Source organism: Mauremys reevesii, linkage group 7, assembly GCF_016161935.1.
Source record: "Mauremys reevesii isolate NIE-2019 linkage group 7, ASM1616193v1, whole genome shotgun sequence".
Lineage (NCBI taxonomy): Eukaryota > Metazoa > Chordata > Testudines > Geoemydidae > Mauremys > Mauremys reevesii.
Genome location: NC_052629.1, coordinates 108,747,568 through 108,772,077, shown reverse-complemented (window position 1 = coordinate 108,772,077; position 24,510 = coordinate 108,747,568). Strand labels below are relative to the sequence as shown.

At 41.3% G+C, this 24,510-nt stretch overlaps 1 protein-coding gene across 6 annotated transcripts in view; it reads right to left on the bottom strand.

Annotated features, from left to right (window-relative positions):
- Positions 1-24,510, bottom strand: part of RAD18 (RAD18 E3 ubiquitin protein ligase) — a 119,549-nt gene that overhangs the window by 29,718 nt on the left and 65,321 nt on the right. For 5 of the 6 annotated variants that reach the window (XM_039481658.1, XM_039481659.1, XM_039481660.1 and 2 more), the window contains exon 11: positions 21,387-21,549. In XM_039481658.1, the coding sequence (XP_039337592.1) occupies positions 21,387-21,549 (163 nt within the window). Of the gene's footprint in view, positions 1-17,403; positions 17,841-21,386; positions 21,550-24,510 lie in introns of those variants that run through there. The other variant, XM_039481664.1, reaches the window with a different exon arrangement.

Genomic DNA, 24,510 nt, shown 5'->3' with positions numbered 1-24,510 from the left:
GATTTCAGAGGAGAAATAAACTACCAAAATCAGATTAAGTGCTATAGAACAGTGAGACTTTTTATGCAAATGTGCCTGCAGTGTTATTGTAGAAAGCCTGGGATATTATCTCACACATTTTCTGTCTCTGTGCAAATTCAACTAATCTGAGAAAGTTAACTAAAGTATATAGTCACTTCACTATGCATAGGTAATTTAAGGACCTCAGATCACTCTGGGTATGTGGAATCTTAAATGTCGTAAATGTCCAGACACAACAGAGCTCATTAAGAATGGAGTAGCAGGCCTGCCTAGTGCTCTAATGAGAGTGAATTCTGTTGTCACGGAAGGGACCACCGTCTGACTGCACACCCTGGAAAAAAATATCCCATGTTATTTTTGAGATGCCTCCTCTGACCAAGGCAGAATTAGCCCTGGAAGGCTGCAGCAACCAATAATTAAGAAAGCACTTAGGCTGTGGCTACACTTAGCACTTCAAAGCGTTGCCGCGGCAGCGCTTTGAAGCACTAAGTGTAGTCAAAGCGCCAGCGCTGGGAGAGAGCTCTCCCAGCGCTGTCCGTACTCCACCTCCCTGTGGGGAATAACGTACAGCACTGGGAGCCACGCTCCCAGCGCTGGGGCTTTGACCACACTGGCGCTTTGCAGCACCGCAATTTGCAGCGCTGGAGAGGGTGTGTTTTCACACCCTGCTGCAGCGCTGCAAATTTGTAAGTGTAGCCAAGCCCTTAGTTGGAATGGATTTGATATACAGTACACTCCCATTTATCTGAATGGCCTTGTGGACACTCAAAACTTTTGGATAACCGGATGTTCAGATAAACCCACTAATAACACCTTAAGTAGCCTCTTTGCACCTGTTAGAATTCAATGTTTTTTTAAGTTGATTAGCACTACAGGTGCTTAGCAGATAATTAGCTGGTGATTAATACAGGGGTACATGAGGGACACACTGTGAATCTGGATAATTAGGATTTTCGGACAAAGGGAATTCAGATAAACAGGAGAATACTATATAAACGCTAATCTTAAAACAATGCTACACTGTTGACTTCAGTGGAGCTACTGCAGCTGTGCACTGGTTTAAGTGATAACCAGCCCACATCCTATATGGGTGAGCTGAAGCGTAATGAGATGCAGACATAACTAAAGAAAAAGAAAAAAAACCTGGAGTCGTCCTTGTGGCACCTTAGAGTAGGGTGACCAGATGACAAAAATGAAATATCAAGACGCTGAGGGGAGGGAGGGAAAAAAAAAAAGCCGGAGCACCACACACACACCCCCCACTGCCAGGTGGCAGTGGCACAGCCCCGCTTCCACCCAACTCTCAGCTCTGACCCCCGATACACCCCAAGCTCTCCCCATCCGCTCGCTGTGCAGGCGAGCCGCTCTCTGGGCCCCTCTGCAGCTCCCGGCCCAGCCGCTTCCGGGATCCGTCGCACCGGCCCCGCAGTAGAGGCTGCTCCGCTCCGCCCCGCAGCCCCAGGCAGCCCCTCTCTGGCTGCCGGGAGCTCAGGGACCCACCCGGATAGGGGGCGAACCAGGCAGCTGGGCCAGCCCCTCCCAGCAGGAGTGTGTCCTTCCCACGCATGTCTCCGCCCCCTGCCTGGGCCCTGCCTGCTCTGCACTGCCCCTGGACCCACCACGCTGCCCTGGGGGCTGCAGGGTTGGAGCAGCCTCCACGCTGCGCTCCCGGCCCCGGCCCATGTGCAAACCTGGGAGGGAGGAGGAATGCCCTGTGGTTGGGGAAGAGGCGGGGTCAGGTCGGGGATTTGGGGAGGGATCCAATGGGGGAAGGAGGGGTCGGAGTTGGGGTGGGGGGGAAGTGAGAGCCCTTCCGGGCTCCGTCTGTGAGCCAGAGCGGAGGGGAAAATTGCTTGTTTGTCCAGTGTCCCGACCAAACACTGGTCGGGACGTGGGACAAACAAGCAAATATTGGGACAGTCCCGATAAAATCGGGACGTCTGGTCACCCTACCTTAGAGACTAACAAATGTATTTGATCATAAGCGTTTGTGGGCTAAAACCCACTTCATCAGATGCATGGAGAGAAAAATACAGTAGGCAGGTATATATATTGCATCACATGAAAAGATGGGAGTTGCCTTACCAAGTGGGATGTCAATGCTAACGAGGCCAATTCAATCAGGGTGGATGTTGCCCATTCCCAACAGTTGACAAGAAGGTGTATCAACAGATGGAAAATTACTTTTTGTAGTGACCCAGCCACTTCCAGTCTTTATTCAGGCCTAATTTGATGGTGTCAAGTTTGCAAATTAATTCCAGTTCTGCAGTTTCTCACTGAAGTCTGTTTTTGAAGTTTTGTTGTTGAAGAATGGCCACTTTTAAGTCTGTTATTGAGTGTCAAGGGAGACTGAAGGGCTCTCTTACTGGTTTTTGAATGTTAAAATTCTTAATGTCTGATTTGTGTACATTTAATCTTTTGCATAGAGACTGTCCGGTTTGGCCAATGTACATGGCAGAGGGGCATATATCACATTAGCCCTACCATCAGTAATACATGTTCACCTGCATACCTACCACGTCTACCGGACAGTAGGCTACCCCTCTGAAACCAGACATAATGAATGCTCACAGATTTTGGGTGCACAGTGAGGCACACGGCCAAACAACAGGTTTCTGCGTATCTACTATTATTGATGTTGTGAAGTGCATTATTGCTTTAAACAAAGGTTATGACATGATAGAAAATCAATAGCTGATTAAAAAGCGAACATTTTTAATATAAAGGACACAGAAACATTGTTCTTATTTCAAAATAACATTAATTTTCATTGATAGAAAGTTTATTTCCAGGAAAACAGAACAGCAGCAGAGGTGGCTGGACTGTTGAGTATTTCACATGTTGAGACTAAAGGCTACAAATTCTTTATTTCCAAAATACTCTTCAAACCTCTACCATGTTGCCTTCTAATCACATTACCACTACATTACCATCTAGCTGATCACTTCTGAACATAATCCCACTATGATTTCAACAAAAGAAAATGGAAATAAGGTTGTGGAACAAATATTGGCTACCAATACATTGTTCACGCCCCTATATTTAGTCTGTCTTGTCTATTTAAACAGTAAGATCTGAGCGTCTCTAATTCTACAAAACCAACAAGGAGTCCGGTGGCACCTTAAAGACTAACAGATTTATTTGTGCATAAGCTTTCGTGGGTAAAAAACCTCACTTCTTCAGATGCATCTTTTTTCTCATCTGAAGAAGTGACTTTTTTACTCACAAAAGCTTATGCCCAAATAAATCTGTTAGTCTTTAAGGTGCCACCGGACTCCTTGTGGGTTTTGTGGATACAGACTAACAAGGCTACCCCCGATACTCTCTACTTCTAGTATATAGCACAAAAGGATCCTGTACTTGGCTGGCCCATTGGCACTGCCATAATGAACATGATTAATAAGAGCAATTTTAAGTGGTAAATAGAGTCCAAAATATGGAGTAGGGATTATCTCTCTGTTTTTCATTCTTTAATTGGCAAAGTAAATTACCCAATAATTAATAGCTACATAATTAATAATAAATACCTAGCACTTATGTACAAGCTTTGCACCAATATTAAATACTCACATGGCACAAATTTTGCCAACTAAATGCCTTCTTTTATCATGCCTGTTTTTAAAAATGACAAAGCTAGTGCACTGTCATCACAACACAAGGATAGTAAAACATTTTTGACAGCTGGAAGACTGAACTTCTAGAATACATTTGGGAGCAGATACAGAACTCAGTGGCTTATGCCTCAAGTCAGTTAAAAGTTAATTATTCTACAAATGAAACATGATTGACCTCTGGGGAAAGATATAAACTTGATTTATAGAGCAGATACACAACTGGTTTCACATAGCTGTACTGTCATCTCCTCACTGGGATCCACTCTCCCAATGACGTCTCCATATAGAACAGTATGTGGAAGAGGAACATAAAAATCTGTCAAGGGTTTACAGCAAAAGAGATAAAAGCTGTTAAATCTGTCTGACTATCTTTCCTACTGATTAACTATCAACTCAAAGATGACAAAAGTCATGGTCCAGCTTCAACTGAGAAGTACTGCAACTACTCCAGGTGCATCCATCGATGATGTACCATTCAAGCTCACTGGCAAATTTTGCTACCTATACAGTTTTGTTTCACATAATGCAATGACTGATGACAACATTATGAAATGCATTGGGGCAGCCAGAGGTGCCTTCAGAAAACTTCAGCATTGTGTTTGAAACAAACACGGTGTCAGAACTGCAAACAAAAATTGATGTTACCATGTTGTTGTCATACCACACTCCTCTATGGCTGAGATACATGGACTATTTATCAATGCCACATAAAATACTTGGATTAATTGAACATACAATATCTGTGATAGTTAATGGGTATTAAATAGCACGATTTGATTCCAAACACTGAGGTTCTTGAGTGCTGAAACATCATAAGCGGTGACACTTTTATAGTGAGAGCACAGCTGAGATGGTGCGCTGATGCAGTCTGCATGTCCAACAATAAAATACCAAAGGCTGTCTTCTATGGAGAATTGCAGACCGGAACTTATTTTAGGAGCAGGCCAAGAAATCAATACAAAGACATTATTCTGAAGATAAACCTGCAATCTTGCAATGTTGACCTCAACACCTGGGAGCTCCTAGTTCATAACAAGGCCTCTGTATTTTGGACTGGAAGACTTCGAGAGTGCATAGACTGCTGCAATCAAGGAGAGATGTGCAAGGTATAAAAGCTAAAAGCAGTGTACATTCATCTACAATTCTTTTCACCTGTGGCACTTGTGGACAGGGCTGCAGGTCCAAAATTGGTCCTTGATCTCATCGCAGGATCTACAATAAGTGACTGTAGCTCATCTGTCCAATTCAGCAAGAGACTCGATCATATCTTTTTTTTTTTTTAAACCCAAGTGTCCCTTTGACCAGACATTTTGTTTAGAGGTTAGTAGAACTGTTGGTATCTGGTAAATGTCATGTTTTCTAAATGAAAAGGGGCCTCCTACACTCCCTATATCTGCTTCTTAAGTTGGCAGACAAAAGCCCCAGTTCAGCAAAGTACTTCAGCACATGCTTAAGTGCTTTGCTAAATCTGTACATTGGAGCCTCATCTAAAGCACAAAAAGGTAATGCCAAGACTCCAACTGACTTTAATGGGCTTTGGATGAGGCCTTACTATCAGGGATCAGAAGCTCAGAACTTTAAATTGGTCCTGCTACACTGACTCCAATGAAGCTGCATTGATTTATACCATTGGTTTTCAACATTTTTCCATTTGTGGACCCCTAAAAAATTTCAAATGGAGGTGCGGGCCCCTTTGGGAATCTTAGATATAGTCTGTGGACACCAGGGGCTCGCGGACCAGAGGTTGAAAACCACTGATTTATATGAACTGAAGATCTGTCTCTAAGTCTATTCACCCTCTTAATTTGAAAATCTCACTGAAGTTGTCATATTTCATTACAAACCTTAATAGCTTAGCCTATTGGTTAGCCACTCCAGCAAACATTAGATACAGAAGTATCTGATGTTCCATTAACACACAAGTGCAACTGCTGTCACCATTAATGGGTGCCTCCCTCACATCGAGAGATTTTATAGAGTAGCTTTTTGTTTGTTTGTAAGCTCCTGCCTTCTGCCTTGGAGCTGCTCCCAGGAGCCTCCTGCTCGCTGTGCAGGGGGGGGGGGGGGGAGAAGAGTGGTGCTAATGTCAGGGTATCCACCTCCCCCCGCTCCTGCTCCCCATTCCTGAAACCCATCTCCACAGAGCAAAGCGGACACAGAACAGGGCTCAGGACAGAAGGAGCCTCCTGGCAGCAGCTGCTGTCTCAACTCGCATTTAGAGTGTGGTCAGCATACTTAAAGGGGCAATACGAGTCTGTCTCTCTCTCCCCCTCCCTCTCACACATGGTGCATGTCTCTCTCACACACTCTGTCTCCCCTCCCTCCATTCCTGTTCTCTTGTGTGAGTGTGAGGCTACATTAACAACGTGTTAACCTTTGAGGGCTCAGCCAAGTGCTAGTTCATCATTTAGCAGTAAGGCATTCTCTGGGAAATATCCCATCCTCTTCCACCCTCTGACTCCATCACCTCAAAAAATATAGTCTTATCAGGCAAAAAAAATTTCCCTGGAACCTAACCCCACCCCCCATTTACATTAATTCTTATGGGGAAATTGGATTCACTTAACATTGTTTTGCTTCAAGTAGCATTTTTCAGGAACATAACTACAACACTAAGCGAGGAGTTACTGTACCATACCTACTTATACAGAACACAGCAGTTCATGAAAGCTATATACATGACTTCAATTAATGCTGTTGGAAAAATTATCCTTTAAAACTCATGCATTTTTGTAGTTTTGTTCATCTGGCATTTTATATTTTGTTCTTTGGGTGGGTTTAGCAATTGATGAAAGAAAAGACTGAACATGTTTGGATTTCTGTCATACTCCATAGTTACGTACTTTATTAAAAATCTCTGGACATATATCAAGTTACCTTTACTCTCATTTCCTCAATTAAAAACATGAGTATACATATCTAGTATATCAGCAGATCAGTTCTAGTTAAACTAATAATGTACCAATTTCTATCACTGATACACCATGGTCATATTAAAAGAAAAAAATTCAAGGACTAGTATTAATCATTTAGTTAAAAACACATTTTTATGAACATAACAATATAGGAGTAATTAAATTACCTAGAGTACAGTGCTTCATTACAAAAAAAAGGCAGAAACCATACATTCTTTTAAACTTTAAGGGTCTTTTGCTCAAAAATCCCTCTCTCTTTATTACTCTCCTATAAATATTTAACATGCAGGTTTGGACTTTGAAATGTACTCCATTGACTATTGCCAGATGATATCCTGATATCAAAAAAAAAATGCAATACTCACAAAAATCATGGTCTTGCACAAAATATGCAATGATATTTAAATCAAAGAACTAAATTATTCTTTTTTCTTAAAGACCTGCTCCATTTATTCTTATCTGATTATACACCTCTACCTCGAAATAACACTGTCCTCAGGAGCCAAAAAAATCTTACCGCTTTATAGGTGAAACCGCGTTATATCAAAATTGATTTGATCCGCCGGAGTGCGCAGCCCCACCCCCCCGGGAGCGCTGCTTTACCGTGTAATATCGGGGTAGAGGTGTATATTAACCCTATAGTTTCAAGAATGAGACGGGATACTTTAATTTTATGCTAACTACATTACCATACTACTACATTCCACCATACATTACCACCACCTTACACCGAAGGACATAGGGGTATAAAGAATCTTGCCTTGCATCTTCCTTCAAATGTGATTAAGAGTTGTTTTTTAATTCATATGAAGCATGAATAAACGGTAACAAGAGGTATAAACCATGGTCTAGCACAGTTTTCCTAACATAGTACCTACCAAAATCCCGGGTATCAAACAGAAAATGCTACACTATGTTGAATCTAATGCAATGCACATATTCTGGTAAATAAGACTTCGAATGTCAATAGCCTTTTTGACTTTAAAAATAAACCTTTGGGGCATCCAGTTAAGCTGACAGTATATGCAACAGTAAATACAGAGGTGACTATTCAAAAAAATGCCTGTTTTCCCTAAAATGAATCCAGGTGCTCCTTCCCAATATTTACTATAGGAAATACCTTGAGTACTACAAACACTGAAGCTGCCCAAATGTAAATATTTATTTAGGGCTAGATCAGGGGTGGGCAAACTACGGCCCACAGGCTGCATCTGACCCATCAGATGTTTTAATCCGGCCCTCAAGCTCCAGTTGGGGAGCGGGGTCAGGGGCTTTCCTGTTCCATGCATGTTGTGACTCCGCATGGCGCCCAGAAGCAGTGGCATGTCCCTCCCCTCCCGGCTCCTACACGTAGGGGCAGCCAGAGGGCTCCGCACGCTGCCTCCATCCCCAAGTGCTGCCCTTACATCTCCCATTGGCCAGGCCCAGAGCCGCCTGGCCAGTGCCATGCAGGAGACGGAGGGGGGACATGCCACTGCTTCCGGGAACTGCTTAAGGTAAGCGCCACCCGGAGCCTGCACCCCATACCTCCTCCTGCGGCCCAACCCCCTGCCCCAGCCCTGATCCCCCTCCCACCCTCCGAACCCCTTGGTCCCAGCCCAGAGCACCTTCCTGCACCTCAAACCCCTCATCCCCAGCCCTACCCCAGAGCCCGCACCCACAGCTGGAGCCCTCACCACCCCCAACACCCTGCCCCAGCAAAGAGCCCCTCCCACACCTTTAACTCCTCATTTCTGGCCTCACCCCAGAGCCTGCACCCCCAGCCAGAGCCCTCACCCCCTCACGCACCCCAACCCCCAATTTTGTGAGCATTCGTGGCTTGCCATACAATTACCATACCCAGATGTGGCCCTCGAGCCTAAATGTTTGCCCACCCCTGGGCTAGACCATCGCTAGCCTGGATGCAACTGAGCAGGAGGAGTGTCCATACTCTTCACCCGCACAGCTGGATGAGGGCTGAATGTATTGCTGTTCTGGATATAGGGAAGAGAGTAATCCAAAGTTCCTCATTGCTAGCAGGTAGTCAGGGCAAACCACAAGTGTGGGGAGTATGCCTCACCCCGAAAAGGGAGCAAGAGAGGAACAGTGACAATTCCTTATTGATGCTCCTCCTGGGGTGACACTGCTAGGTGCTAACTCATAATCAGGCTTGAGTCTAAATGTTCAAACTAGCTCCCATTTACTTAAGGTCCACCACTGTAAGGAGCAAGCAAAAGGCAGCAAAGCAAATTGAGAAACTGCTCCAGACACTGACCTAAGATAGATTGGCACAAAAAGCAGTCTCCTGAGGTGCAAGAACTCTGTAGGTTCAGACCTAAAACCAAGGGTAGGCTGAAAACACAGCTGCAGCATTAGACTCCTCAAGGGGCAAAAAGAACAGACAGGCTTGGGTTTAGTACTAGTATTTCTGTTTTAGATTATCTCTCAGAGTGACTGAGAGGAAGAGCAAGGGCGAAGGGAGCCCAAGTGAGATGGCTGCTTTTTGCATCTTTGGCTGCGATATTTTCCTAACAGTCTCCACTTGCTTAGTCAGGGGAGATGGGAGAGAGGGAGTTGTTTTAAAATCACCAAAATTTATGATGTGTGTTTTCTTGCAAGGGAAAGTGGTCATCTGTACAATCTTTGTGGCTCTCTCAGAAAAACATATTTGGTAGCTTTTCAAACAAAGTGCAGTTTGGAGAGAGGAATGCACTGCTGGCAATGGGCAGTTGCCTTGCACGTATCTGCAGTCATTTATGCACTTTGTTTAAACCTTTTTTGTTAGCATCAGTCTTGCTCCATGTCTGCTGAAAAGACGAAGAAATTACAATGTGTGGTACTCAAGGGCATTCCAGACACTGCCTAGTTGCCTGAATTTGTGTGTATTGCTTTAACATACAACTTGGCCAAATTTTTTAAGATCGTTTTGAACCACTGCAATACCCAATTGTTAAGGTTCATGATTTTAAGTAGCACAATAACCTGAATTAAAAAAACAAACAAGGAATATCCCCAAAGCAGGAAAAATGAGGAAAAGCAGAAAAGATTTCTGGAAAAAAAAAACAGTTCTTTGGAACCTCTAGTTACTTTGAGATAACTCAACATGGAGCTGGATCAAAGAGTAAATCACTGACAACTACTAAACATTTATTTTTGTAAAGAAGGTCCAGATAATTACAATGGATACCTCCTGCTGTTCACATCTGTGAGATTATGGGTACAGTTCAAGAATTTATGGATATTTTTCATTGTGTTTTTGCACTTAAAAGAGTAAATTTAGTTCCCATAAAAGGGAGGGACAAAAACCACTCTCTTTGGCTAAGGCATAATGCATCCATAGACCCCACCAGATTGGGACTGTAAAGTACATTTAGATTATTAGTAACAGCAACGCTAATATCATTTACAAGACTTTCTTATAGCAAGTACTGAAGTTTATACATTTAAAACTTCAAATATACAACTTCAAATGTGCTGAGCAGCTCTGCAGAAGAACTTCAGAAAAACTGAGGAATCATCTCTTACACCTCACATATTCCAGAAGGGACCATCTGAAACAAGAAATCATCACATACCCCCAGCCACAGGAAACTGCTTTTACCAAACAAACAAGGACATTCCACCAGCGAAGTAGATCGCATCATGGAATGGGCTACCCAAATACCCCAAGGAAACCTGCTTCAATACAGAAAAAAGCCTTCTGACTGCACTACCCTAGTTGTTACTTACAACCCCATGCTAGAACCCATTTGGGATATCATTAAACAACTAAAACCCATACTCAACAGGGACCACACTGCAAAAGAAATATTTTCAGAACCTCCTCTTCTGGCCTTCAAACACCACACCTCAGCCTCACCATGCTCATCATCAAAAGCAAAGTCCCCACACACCAGGGCCCAACAACTCAAAGCAGCACCAGACCCTGCCAGAAAAACAAACGCAAAACCTGCTAACATATGTCCACTGTTACAATGACAAATACTCCCTACAACACACCTTTCAAGATACAGGGTCCTATACATGCCTATCACAACATATGGTGTACCTCATCCAGTGCACTAAATGCCTCAACAACAACGTGCATGATACTAGACCAGGGGTCGGCAACCTTTCAGAAGTGGTGTGCTGAGTCTTCATTTATTCACTCAATTTAAGGTTTCAGGTGTCAGTAATACATTAACATTTTTAGAAGGTCTCTTTCTATAAGTCTATAATATATAACTAAACTATTGTTGTATGTAAATTAAATAAGGTTTTTAAAATGTTTAAGAAGCTTCATTTAAAATTAAATTAAAATGCAGAGCCGCCCCAACCGGTGGCCATGACCCAGGCAGTGTGAGTGTCGCTGAAAATCAGCTTGCGTGCCACCTTCGGCACGCGTGCCATAGGTTGCCTACCCCCGTACTAGACCATCATTATGCTTTCGAATAACCTCACACAGAAAAAAGTACAAACACGCCATATTTGGGAAAACACTTTTCACAAAACGATCACTCCATATCTGACCTCTCAATCCTCTTCCTCAAAGGAAATCTGCACAACACCGCAAAGGATGAGCCTGGAAGCTGCAAATTCATAACTTTATTAGACACTAAAAATCAAGGTCTTAGAAAGACACTATTGATGGTTTATTACAACAATCTGTAACCTGCTAATGTCCCCTTTTTTGTCCTGTGATTGCAGGGGTGTTAATGTGCAACTTAACCTTGGAATATGTTGACTACTTATGCTAAACAATTTGTTCCATCTTTAGTGTAACGCTTAGAATACATTTCCCAGAGCTGAAGAAGTTGTTCCAATAAAAGATATTACATCACTCACCCTGTCTCTCTATTTAAAACTTAATGCAGAAAGAGGAATACAGAAAATGGTTTGGCAGGAGAGAAAAAGGAGGTCTTGAAATATCAGGTACTCACAAAAACAACGAGTAGTCCAGTGGCACCTTAAAGGCTAACAGTTTTATTTGGGCATAAGCTTTCGTGGGTAAAAAACCCACATCCATGCATCCGACGAAGTGGGTGTTCATCCATGAAAGCTCATGCTCTAATACGTCTGTTAGTAGTATAATAGTGGGGGATTTCAATTATCCCCATATTGACTGGGAACATTTCACTTCAGGACGAAATGCAGAGATAAAATTTCTCGATACTTTAAATGACTGCTTCATGGAGCAGCTGGTACGGGAACCCACAAGGGGAGAGGCGACTCTAGATTTAATCCTGAGTGGAGCGCAGGAGCTGGTCCAAGAGGTAACTATAGCAGGACCGCTTGGAAATAGTGACCATAATACAACAGCATTCAACATCCCTGTGGTGGGAAGAACATCTCAACTGCCCAACACTGTGGCCTTTAATTTCAAAAGGGGGAACTATACAAAAATGAGGGGGTTAGTTAGACAAAAGTTAAAAGGTACAGTGACTAAAGTGAAATCCCTGCAAGTTCCGTGGGCCCTTTTTAAAGACACCATAATAGAGGCCCAACTTCAATGTATACCCCAAATTAAGAAAAACAGTAAAAGAACTAAAAAAGAGCCACCATGGCTTAACAACCATGTAAAAGAAGCAGTGAGAGATAAAAAGACTTCCTTTAAAAAGTGGAAGTCAAATCCCAGTGAGGCAAATAGAAAGGAGCACAAACACTGCCAACTTAAGTGCAAGAGTGTAATAAGAAAAGCCAAAGAGGAGTTTGAAGAACGGCTAGCCAAAAACTCCAAAGGTAATAACAAAATGTTTTTTAAGTACATCAGAAGCAGGAAGCCTGCTAAACAACCAGTGGGGCCCCTTGACGATGAAAATACAAAAGGAGCGCTTAAAGATGATAAAGTCATTGTGGAGAAACTAAATGGATTCTTTGCTTCAGTCTTCACGGCTGAGGATGTTAGGGAGATTCCCAAACCTGAGCTGGCTTTTGTAGGTGACAAATCTGAGGAACTGTCACAGATTGAAGTGTCACTAGAGGAGGTTTTGGAATTAATTGATAAACTCAACATTAACAAGTCACCGGGACCAGATGGCATTCACCCAAGAGTTCTGAAAGAACTCAAATGTGAAGTTGCGGAACTATTAACCAAGGTTTGTAACCTGTCCTTTAAATCGGCTTCGGTACCCAATGACTGGAAGTTAGCTAATGTAACACCAATATTTAAAAAGGGCTCTAGGGGTGATCCTGGCAATTACAGACCGGTAAGTCTAATGTCGGTACTGGGCAAATTAGTTGAAACAATAGTAAAGAATAAAATTGTCAGACACATAGAAAAACAAACTCTTGAGCAATAGTCAACATGGTTTCTGTAAAGGGAAATCGTGTCTTACTAATCTATTAGAGTTCTTTGAAGGGTCAACAAACATGTGGACAAGGGGATCCGTGGACATAGTGTACTTAGATTTCCAGAAAGCCTTTGACAAGGTCCCTCACCAAAGGCTCTTACGTAAATTAAGCTGTCATGGGATAAAAGGAAAGGTCCTTTCATGGATTGAGAACTGGTTAAAGGACAGGGAACAAAGGGTAGGAATTAATGGTAAATTCTCAGAATGGAGAGGGGTAACTAGTGGTGTTCCCCAAGGGTCAGTCCTAGGACCAATCCTATTCAATTTATTCATAAATGATCTGGAGAAAGGGGTAAACAGTGAGGTGGCAAAGTTTGCAGATGACACTAAACTACTCAAGATAGTTAAGACCAAAGCAGATTGTGAAGAACTTCAAAAAGATCTCACAAAACTAAGTGATTGGGCAACAAAATGGCAAATGAAATTTAATGTGGATAAATGTAAAGTAATGCACATTGGAAAAAATAACCCCAACTATACATACAACATGATGGGGGCTAATTTAGCTACAACGAGTCAGGAAAAAGATCTTGGAGTTATCGTGGATAGTTCTCTGAAGATGTTCACGCAGTGTGCAGAGGCGGTCAAAAAAGCAAACAGGATGTTAGGAATCATTAAAAAGGGGATAGAGAATAAGACTGAGAATATATTATTGCCCTTATATAAATCCATGGTACGCCCACATCTCGAATACTGTGTACAGATGTGGTCTCCTCACCTCAAAAAAGATATTCTAGCACTAGAAAAGGTTCAGAAAAGAGCAACTAAAATGATTAGGGGTTTAGAGAGGGTCCCATATGAGGAAAGATTAAAGAGGCTAGGACTCTTCAGTTTGGAAAAGAGGAGACTAAGGGGGGACATGATAGAGGTATATAAAATCATGAGTGATGTTGAGAAAGTGGATAAGGAAAAGTTATTTACTTATTCCCATAATACAAGAACTAGGGGTCACCAAATGAAATTAATAGGCAGCAGGTTTAAAACAAATAAAAGGAAGTTCTTCTTCACGCAGCGCACAGTCAACTTGTGGAACTCCTTACCTGAGGAGGTTGTGAAGGCTAGGACTATAACAATGTTTAAAAGGGGACTGGATAAATTCATGGTGGCTAAGTCCATAAATGGCTATTAGCCAGGATGGGTAAGAATGGTGTCCCTAGCCTCTGTTCGTCAGAGGATGGAGATGGATGGCAGGAGAGAGATCACTTGATCATTGCCTGTTAGGTTCACTCCCTCAGGGGCACTTGGCATTGGCCACTGTCGGTAGACAGATACTGGGCTAGATGGACCTTTGGTCTGACCCGGTACGGCCTCTCTTATGTTATGTTCTTTATAAGGTGCCACAGGACTCTCTGCTCCACTTCGTCAGATACTCTTCATTGTTTTTGTGGATACAGACTAACACAGCTACCCTCTGATACTTGACATCAGGTACTCAACCATTCTATGCCAATTTCAATTTAAAATTTAATACACTTTTCCTATCAACCCTGTAAAGTTTGGGAAATGCTCAATGTTTGAGGAACAAGAAACAAACAAATGGACAAAGCAATTTTGCAAAGCACTTTCTGAAAAGGGTAAAAAGTCAAAACAACGTAGATAATATTCCCGTTTAAATTCTTACGCTGAAATGCTTGTACAATTTATTTTATTTTTGAATACATTTTGTCTATTATAAAAAATAGCACAATAAAAGTAGATTAAATTTGTCTTCGCTACACAGTGACTTTAACAGAAGGTACCCACTCTATAAACAGACCATGTTAATAAAGCTGTCTGTAAATGGATTTACATACAGTAGCTAGTGCATTTTTTAAAAAAGTTGTCTAATTGGGCACTCATTAAAAACACTGTTGAGCGTACAAGTACAGTAAAGCAATTAAACACATGCACAGTTTACATTAAACTATTTTTAACGTTAATATACATAGAAAATGGGGTTAAACTTTCATGGCAGCCATTTAAACTGGTGAGTTTTCTCTATTTTGATTATCTTCAACCATTGTTACTATATGTGGAATGTTATATACTCCAAAGAGGTTTTGGTTTTGAAATAGCTACTTATCTGCAAATCATCTCTATGATCTTAGAAGGCATGAAAAGATCCAACAAGGATAATTATCAGAACGGACAATAGGAAATAATAAGAACTGATAAACTAAATGAGATTAAAAATGACAGTAATCAACATTATTCTGATTTTTAATAGGTCTATGTCGTTAATATCTCCTCTATTAATCTGCAAATACTAAAATTTCTTGGATTAAAAAACATAGCTTCATTTTTCCATTAACCTGTCAAGCTACATAAGCTAAAGTGTAATTCCATTTTGGATTTTTAAAAGTAAAAAAGTAAAATAAGATGTACTTTTCTTGACAAGAACATTTGAATACATGTAGGTTCAGTTATCCAAACAAAGGCAGGTCAGTTGACTAAATTATTTCCCTAAACATAGGTTAACAGAAGTTCTAAGAGTGAACAGAAGGCAGCACATTTCATTTGAGAGGCAAGAATGATTGCAATCTATTCATTCCCAGCCATTTGTTTATAGAAAACTTGTTTGGTTTTTAAGTGTAGGCATAAAGAATTATCTTACAATTCTCCAGAGAAGGCTTCATACTTTACTCTGAGCTACAATGATCTTACTAATCAGCATTACAAATCACACCTGCATAAATTATTGACAAAAACAGTTTTACATAAGCATCATTCTTAGGGATTAACAATCTTCTATAGACAGTGAACGAAACATCTGTTCCTCAACTATTCTGCAAATTTACATTGAAAAAAGTTTTCAAGAATGCCAAATTCCTCCCCCTAGCTCCCCTCCAAATCTTCTACACATTTCACATTCTCGTGTGGTTTTATTTATCATGATTTTTTACTGTGTGTCTCCAAAAATCAAACCAACAAAAGAAGTGAAGGGTCACAAACAAAGCTTGAACTAAAGTGCTGACTACATATATGTATGTGAGGATAAAGGCTACAGACTAAGATCATCTGCATATAGTTTATGCTAAACAAATTGAAAATATGAAAGATATGCTGTCATAGGGGGCTGGCCCTTTAAGAGATGTTGGTCTCAGCCCAGCCTGTGACAGATCAGCTACCACCTCACTTCCCTACAAGCTGATCAATGCAATCATTATACTCATCTGGGGAAGAGCAGGGTGAGTTCCATGAAAGGGCTAGGACTGCTCAGTTGAGGAGGATATCTGCAGGAGGGAGCTTAACTCTGTGATTGGCCCAAAAGGGGGCTCTTGTGGCAAGCCCTGGAAAAGACTAACCCCCAGGAAGACAGCCTGGAGATGACCAGACTGAGGGGAAAGGACTTCAGAGAAGAAGCCCTGCAGGGTCAGCACTCTGAGACAGCAGGGCAGACCAGGATGGGCAGAAGACCTTTTCGTTTCATGCTTTTTGGACTTCACTAGATGCTGCTACCTGACAGGTCCTCCCTGAGAGGACGCAGGTCTGTCGCAGAATTATTGTTGGGACTAAGTGGGAAACAGAGGCAGAGCCACTGCCACAGGGGACACAACGGGGTGCAGAGTGGGCATACTGCCCAATATGCAAATAAAATTGTAAAGGCCTCTTCCAACAAATCGTGCAATACTTTGCCAGCTCAGATTTTTGTGCATGCACGCACGGTCAGATCAGCTACTCCATTCACATTTCAAGTACAGATGGCAATTTTACTGGATATTCGACAATGCATGGCTACCTACATGCCAGTCAACATGAGCTACTTTAATAGTGCTTCATCTTGTGGGGAGCCTCAATGACTACAGAGGGACTATTTGTGAAGTAAGGTATTACTCAGCATGAGTAAGGGTGACAAAACTAGACCCTATGCAATTAGAGCAGAAAGATAGCAGAACAGACTTATAATTGAACTTACAATAATCACTACTTCAGCTTGGCAGGTGGGCCAACACTTTCTAAAACAGGGGTGGGTAAACTGTGGGTTTGCCAACCCTGTGGCACTCTACACCACGCGCCACTCCCAGAAGCAGCCGACACCACATCCCTGCGGCCCCTGGGAGGGTGCGGGGGGGCAGAGGGCTCCATGCGCTGCCCTTGCCTGTGGGTACCTCCCCCGAAGCTCCCATTGGCCGGGAACAGGGAACTGCGGCCAATGGGAGCTTCGGGGGAGGTACCCACAGGCAAGGGCAGCGCACAGAGCCCTCTACCCCTCCTCCCCCAGGAGCTGCAGGGACATGGTGCGGGAGTGGCGCAGCACAGGGCTAGGGCACCCTGCCCTTGCCCCAGTGCATGCCACTGCCACCTCAGAGCCACTCCAGGTCAGCAGTGCCAAGCCGGAACCCAAACCCCTCCTGCACCCTACACTCCAACTCCCTGCCCTGGAGCCCCTTGCCACACCGCATACCCCTCCTCTGCCCCAACCCCTTGCCCTGAGTCCCTTCCTGCACACTGCACCCCCTCCCACAGCCCAACCCCCTGCCCCAACCCTGCATGCAATTTCCGCCCCCAATGTGGCCCTCGGGCCAAAAAGTTTGCCCATCCTTGTTCTAAAAGGTTTAGGTACCTGATATAACTAGACCATATTATGGTCAGAATTCACCCAAAGAGCATACTGCATACAGGGGGTCTCCGGTATACGTCTCTCCCTTATCTGTCGTTTCGCGTGTCCGTTGCTCATCAATTGGGGAACGTGTTCCGTTTCCCGTCGGTCCCGATCCACGTATCCATCACTTCACCTTTTGTGTGGCTTTTCTTTGGGTGCTTCCCCTGGCGGCCAGGAGACTCTGGGACAGAGGTGGAGGAGTGGAGACGGGGCGCACTCAGAGGAGTGGGCAGAACTGGGTGGGAAGAGACAGGGCGAGGGTGGAGGGGGGGCAGGAAGAAGCAGGATGGGCCATTATTTCTGACGGGGAAAAATTCCCTGGTGTCCATCGTTTCAGCATCCATCGCCCTTTTCAGGAACGCAACCCTGACATATACCAGGGACTCGCTGTAACAGCCCACTACACATGAACAAAAGACAAACACAACAAACTGTTGTCCAACCCTAGTTTTTGCTACTACACATTCTACAATTCCTTATTTTCAATATTTTCTTTAATTAAATAAAGTTAAAGAAGAACTGAAATTTAATTTTTGTTTGTTGTTTGCTGCTGAATTTTCAGTACTTTTAAGCAACGAACAAGAACAACGCAGCCGTGTTTCCAGTTAAGGTGTGAAAGCACGCGTAAAATGTAAACAGGAAAGTAACTTCACTGAAGGCAAGATCCTAAAATTCCTACATGAAGTAAAGTCCACACTGACATAAAAGGCTGCAGGAGAGGGCCATAAGGCCTAGGGCATATCTTAACACCAAACTTGCAATAAAACAGAAATGTATGGTAAAGAAAATTCATGAGCCACTACATGCTATTCCTGCCTCGCAAGAAAAGCCTTTTCATTCTAAAAAGATTAAAATTCCAGATTTGCTGGGGATGTTAATGCCAAACAGTTAGCTTGAAATCAAGAAAATAAAATGAATAAAACAGATGAGAATTAGGCACTATTTCTTCCATTCATTAGTCTGATTTCCCTTCTATCTACTTTGCAGAATTAAAACAATAAGTCCTGGGGGCAGTTATAATAGCAGTAATGTTCAGGGCAAGGGATCCCCCTTTGAGATGTGTGCTTGTAAAACCTGACCCTCAACATGAACTTCATAGAATTGAACCACCACCAACCCTTGTGAACAGACTTCCAATTTGCAAACTGTACACAAACTGAACCTGTGGGGTTCATGCTGCCACACATTTACCCAAAACCCTTTGTCCCCCAGGGTTAGACTAGGCTTCAGGTTTGAAACACAAGGCTTCAGGAAAGAAGGAGACAGATGAAGCCAAAACAAATAACACACACAAAAATGCCAATAAAGCAGGGCTGACTCCAGCAGCAAAGGCGAGAGAAAAAGCTGGTGAGAGGAAAAACAGTGGAGCTGGATCATTTGTAGGTCAGAGAAGTAAGAGGTTCCTACTAGCAGATGGAATGGGAGGGACTACCCCTCAGCCAGTGCCAGTGGCAACAAAATCTCTGATGACAAGAAGAAGAAACAAAAGACAAATGGTACAATTAAAAGTCACGCTCATTATTTACCCAAAGCAAGGCTTTCACTGAGAATGTAAAAAATGTAAAAGAAAGGTCAAAGCTTGATCCTCCCTTAGGATGCATCACTGTATAACTTACAAAATAGGCTACTGATCCTGGGCATGCAAGTACAAAAGCTAATTTAAAAGCTATGTGGCAATGTGCAACAGCTTATCCAAAGGCAAAAATGAATCCTTTCAATTCATCTCAGTTGTCTTTAGTCTGCAAGTGGTGCGGGAAAGATAAAGTATTCCCTTCACTGAGTCTGCATAATGTCAGATCCAGCTAAACTATTGTACAAATTGTTTTGCTAATAGGAAGTCAAAGATATAATTACAGTCATTGTCTCATATGTATCGCTGATAAAAAATTAAAGCAACATGTAACAGCATACTTAGCAAGATATGAAAATGACCCTTTTACTCTCACTAGCATCTCCAGATACACGAATTGTGAATACAAGTCTCCAGCATTCATGATTCATTTTAACAAAGCTCTGAAAATGCTTAATGGGTTTCTTTCAATAAAGTAATAAAGAAAAATAAGTTTAAAGCAACAGCTTCAAGATGCTCCTAGACCATATTAAGCTACAGGTTTATAGGAATGTTCCTTATAACGTCAGAACTTCATAACTATCTGCGGGGCGCTTCAGAGAAGGCCACTTTATATAATTGTTTTAATTGCACTTTTTTCATATAAAGATGTACTGAGACAGCCAAACAGAGGTAATGAGCAATTTTTTTAAATTACTTTCATTCACAAGGGAAACCCACAATTCAGAGGCTCTGTTCAGTGATTTACAGTTCATTCGTATTGTTCTAGAACAGATCTGTCTATCAGGTGTGTTGGTCCCAGGACGTTAGAGAGACACAAGGAGACTGAGGTAATATCTTTTATTGGACCAACTTCTGCTGGTGAGAGAAACAAGCTTAAGCTTACTATGAAAATAGTAAATGAAACAATGAATTCACACTACTGTGGTTCTTTAGGGTAATGCTGATCACTAATTTGTCTCCTGAATCACTGAGGTCTGAGTATCACTGCCCTAGAGTCTTTTCATATGGATCCCATCTGACTAGTCATTTAACAAACAGCACAATTTTTTTAAAAATCACCTTTTATGGAAGGAACTCTATTTCCCCCAATATTTCTTCCTCCTCTTCTGGGAAACATGTTCTGTTGCTAGCATCTATCCCATATTCTCCTTTTTACACAGTAAGGCAAAGAATTTAATTCCCCTTGCATGAATTAAAATGTTTGACTTCAATTTTCTTTTCCATCATTAAATTGCTTATCATCCCTTGGAAAACCTACTGTGTCCATATCCCTCACTACATTGTTCCTTAAGTGACTGAATGTCTCATTGCCTAAAAGGGTAAGACAAACAATCTTACTTTTATTCTCCATGTTTGTGTTGAGGGTTTTTGTTTTTAGTCACAATTCACGTCATTCTGTAAACTTGCTAATTCTCCATTGTACCAGATATTTTATATCACTGGATTAGTTTTTTAAAAACCTCTATTGTCCATACACAGTTGCGTTATTTCTAGATGGCAGTAATATGGGAAAGCAGCATGGTCTTGTGAGGGTTAGGAGCTGTGTGGTCTAATTCTCAGCTTCCATTGACTTCAAGAGAACTTGAGAGTGCATAGCACCTTTGAAAGCCATGCCAACTGAATTTTTTACCAATGTTTCCACAGACGACTTCTTGAGCAACCATGGGCAAGCCACTTAAAGAAACTATAAGGCTCAGAGTTTATCTGTAAAACAGATATGATATTTCCCTACTTAACATGGAGGGAAAATTGTTTGCATGGTACTTTGAGAAACTCAGATAAAAAGGTGAGATAAAAAGGTGCATTTAAAATGTCTGCTATACATTAAAATTAAATTGCCAATATAACTATTTCCTTTGAAAGCATGTCTTCACTTACAAAAGCAACCTGGCCAGACAGTATATTGAAGTTTATACATGATTACTTAACAGACACCCCCAGATAGTTCTATAAGATCATAGAGACATCAAAAACTAAACTAGAAAGACGCACAGCTCTGACATAGGAATGGATGGCATATTAATTCTTAGACAGAAAACATCCTAAACGGGCACTAAACATCAAATAATGGAAAGGACTTGTCAGCAAAACTGGTTTCACGTTAGAAAAGTAATTCATTGTCAATAAAAACAAAGGAGTCTCTTCTCAAAAATATATAACTATTTGAAAATGCACAAGTTTGTTACATTACTTGTAATTAATTGATCCCCCAATTTAAAGATACAAAAAGGGACTGATTGCCAAGAAGCTGAAATAAAAACACAGGGAAAGGCAGTATTTTGCTGCTATCACAGGTCTTCCCATCTTTGTAGTCAGGGCTATCATGAGATACATAAGGAAGAAAAGATCAATATAAATCGGTATGCCACTAACCTCCTTGCTGATCCTGATGACTCTGAGAATGGAGGAGAAAGAGATTCTGAGCCCTCAGCCAAATTATAGGATTTGCTTGTGTCAGAATCAGGTATTTCGGCTTTAGGTAACTGATCTGTTACAAAGGTCTGGTCAGTGCATTGTTTTTTAATACTCTGTTCTCCTGGCAGAAATAATACAAGACAGAGATTAATTCCTGGTAGATAGTTTTGTTTCCCTTTTACGTCTTTTTCTGTTTGTTATTCTCTAGCTTAGAAAAGCCAAAAACAAATTTAAATCATATTTTAAATATATTTCCTCCCCTCCTTTGACTACCTGTGCAAGACTTCTATCACTGTTTCAATAAACTGCATAATTTTTCCCCACCATAGTAAACACCCACCATGAACCAGAGATAACAGCAACATTTGTCCAATATCTATTTTAAGCGAGGGTAAGAGAAATTGCTAGGGCTGTGTATGTGCAGTTGTCTCCAATCACAGGAACTGACACTATATTTTTAAAATTAGCAAATACTCAAAATGTGGCAACTTTGTTTCCTGGTGCCCAGTATAAATTAACTTTATATCATTACAGGCCACAGTTTTATAACTTGGAAGTTTGACAGCTCACGGTAATAAGGTGGCTGTAAATAAAACTAAGCTGATGATTTGCCAATGCCCCTGGAAAGACAGAAAAGTCAATATACTGACTTTTTTGGTTTTTTTAAGTTAAGGAAGCATGTCTAGGAAATACTATTCTAAAACCATTCTATTATTTTATATTTGACAAATGTTTTTATCAGTAGTTACCCCCAAGTGATTCCCTTTGCCATTCCAGAGGGACAGAGATGTCCGTTATTCCCTAGAAAATATTATAAAGAAACTAAATTGTTTTTATACCTTGTCTATACTCATTTTCCAACGTAGTTATGCCCATATTAAAACCATGCTTAGAAACAATACTCAAAACCTGCTAAGCATTAGTCCCTACTATGGTAATTTGCAATAACAAGTGTCCTGCAAATACAGGAGATGTAAACCATAATCACTTAGAAGAAAAAATTTCAAGAATGACTGTCAACCATGACTTTGTCTAGCACTGCAGAACTGATCTTGACAAAATGCCAAATACTTTTGTAGCTACAGTGTGGATAAAGGCTTTGAGGCATTTCGTTTTAGGCAGTTTCCCTTGCCTTAAAATAAAATATCAAGAGGATTCATCTTGTCAGTTGCGAATGCACTGCAGAATTCAGTGAGTTAGATGGTCAGTTAGCATAAATCAGCATAACTCAATTGAAATTAATGGATTAAAAATGGGAAAGATCTATTAGGTCTGTATATAATCCCCCAAAAGATGACATCCAAAATTAAAAAAAACTCTTTTTATACATGGCCTTAGTCAAAAACCGAATCGAACAAATATTTAAAGAATACAAAAATATTATGAAGATTAGAAATTTAAGACACAAAGCCGGTCAAGAGCAAGTGAGATAGTTTTGATCATCTTTCCTCAGATGCAGTAAGAGAACAATGATTCAAGCATCATCAAAAACATGGTAGGAATTAGGAAGATTTGCAAAGCTCATTAAATATAACCTGCCCACTGACAGATATTGCATCCACATGCAGAATTTTTGGGGACCACTGTACTAACTTTATAAATACTATATGTATCATTGTAGGCATTGTATTCTGCTCCATGGAAAGGGGGCAGAGGGGAAAGGGCACGTTAACCACAGCTCCTCTACAAACTTGAGGGAGAAAGGGGTAATTACTGCAGTCCCTAGAACTGTAAAACAGCTTCAGAGAAGTACCATCCCCTCGAGTGGTTTTCAGAACCACATTGGTTCAGGTTAAGTTCGAGAGACGCAAGAGACAAAGAAAGAACCTGTCAGCTAGAATTGACAAAGAGAGCTTGATTTTGATTCAATAAATGGACATGACCGTTTGTCTGGAGGGGACCACACTAAACCCTGCGGAAGGGCTGGAAGAACTGAAACCTGCTATGGTCTACGTAGAACTGATGGGGGACTTCTGGTATGTTTTGTGTGTGTTTAGACCTTTTGTTGTTTTATATGATTTCTTTGTACGGTTCTGTGCTTAAATAAATGTACTCTGCCTTGAAAGAGCTGTTTGATTACTCATACTCAGTGGTGTACACTGGTCACAGCCCTTGGAGAGAAAGCAATGTGCAAGAACTGGATTCTTAGTCAGAGTTACTGGGATAAACACAGTAAATTACAGGGAAGCTGTATCCTAAACCCGTGGCCATGAGGGAGAGGGACACAGGTCCCTGCCCAGAGAGAGGTGATAACTACAAACCTGAGAGGACATTCCTTGAGCAGACCATGGATAGGGTCAGAAGTGTAGTTACCGTGATATAGTGACAAACACTAAAAAGTAGAAGTCAATGGGAGTACTAAATGAAGAGCCAACAAAGTACATACCAATACATATCCACTTTTGTGAAGAACTAGGAAAAAAAACTCACATGAATGTTTCTATTCTCATTAGTGAATCTTTCACATAGGAGTTCACTAGTGCACTGTTCTTTTCTCTCTCACCTATTAAAATTTGCAGGTTGACAGAGAAAATTACCTTTAATTGAAGACACTGAGAAACACTTTTTTGGTGGTTTTTTTTTTGTTTTTATTTGTTTTTTTAAGAGTTGCCAAGCAGACACAAGATTTATGGATGAAAGAACAGTCAGAAAAAAAACAAACATTCATTGAAATTTCAAAGACTACGGAACGTGCTGAGCACATGAAGTATAATGAATATTTTGCACGTGTCTTTTGCGATCACTTGCACCAAGCAAAATCAAAGAACACCAAATGATGCAAACTTGCTGGGATAAGCATATGAGGCAATGATGCAAGTACAATACAGCAGAATCCTCTGTGTTGTGGGTTGAAGATTTAATACACTAATGTAGCTGAAAATGTGATGGAAGTATTTTTTTAAGGGGGTATGAGCAAGCTTTTGGAAAAACTATGTATGACTTATTTTAGTTTAGCTTGTCCATAAAGCCCACAATTGAAAAAATACAAATACAAAGGCTGAATGAAAGATATATACAATCCTTATACATCATGATGAGACCTAGGTTTATAACAGAGCATAGCTAGAAATTAATATTTCAG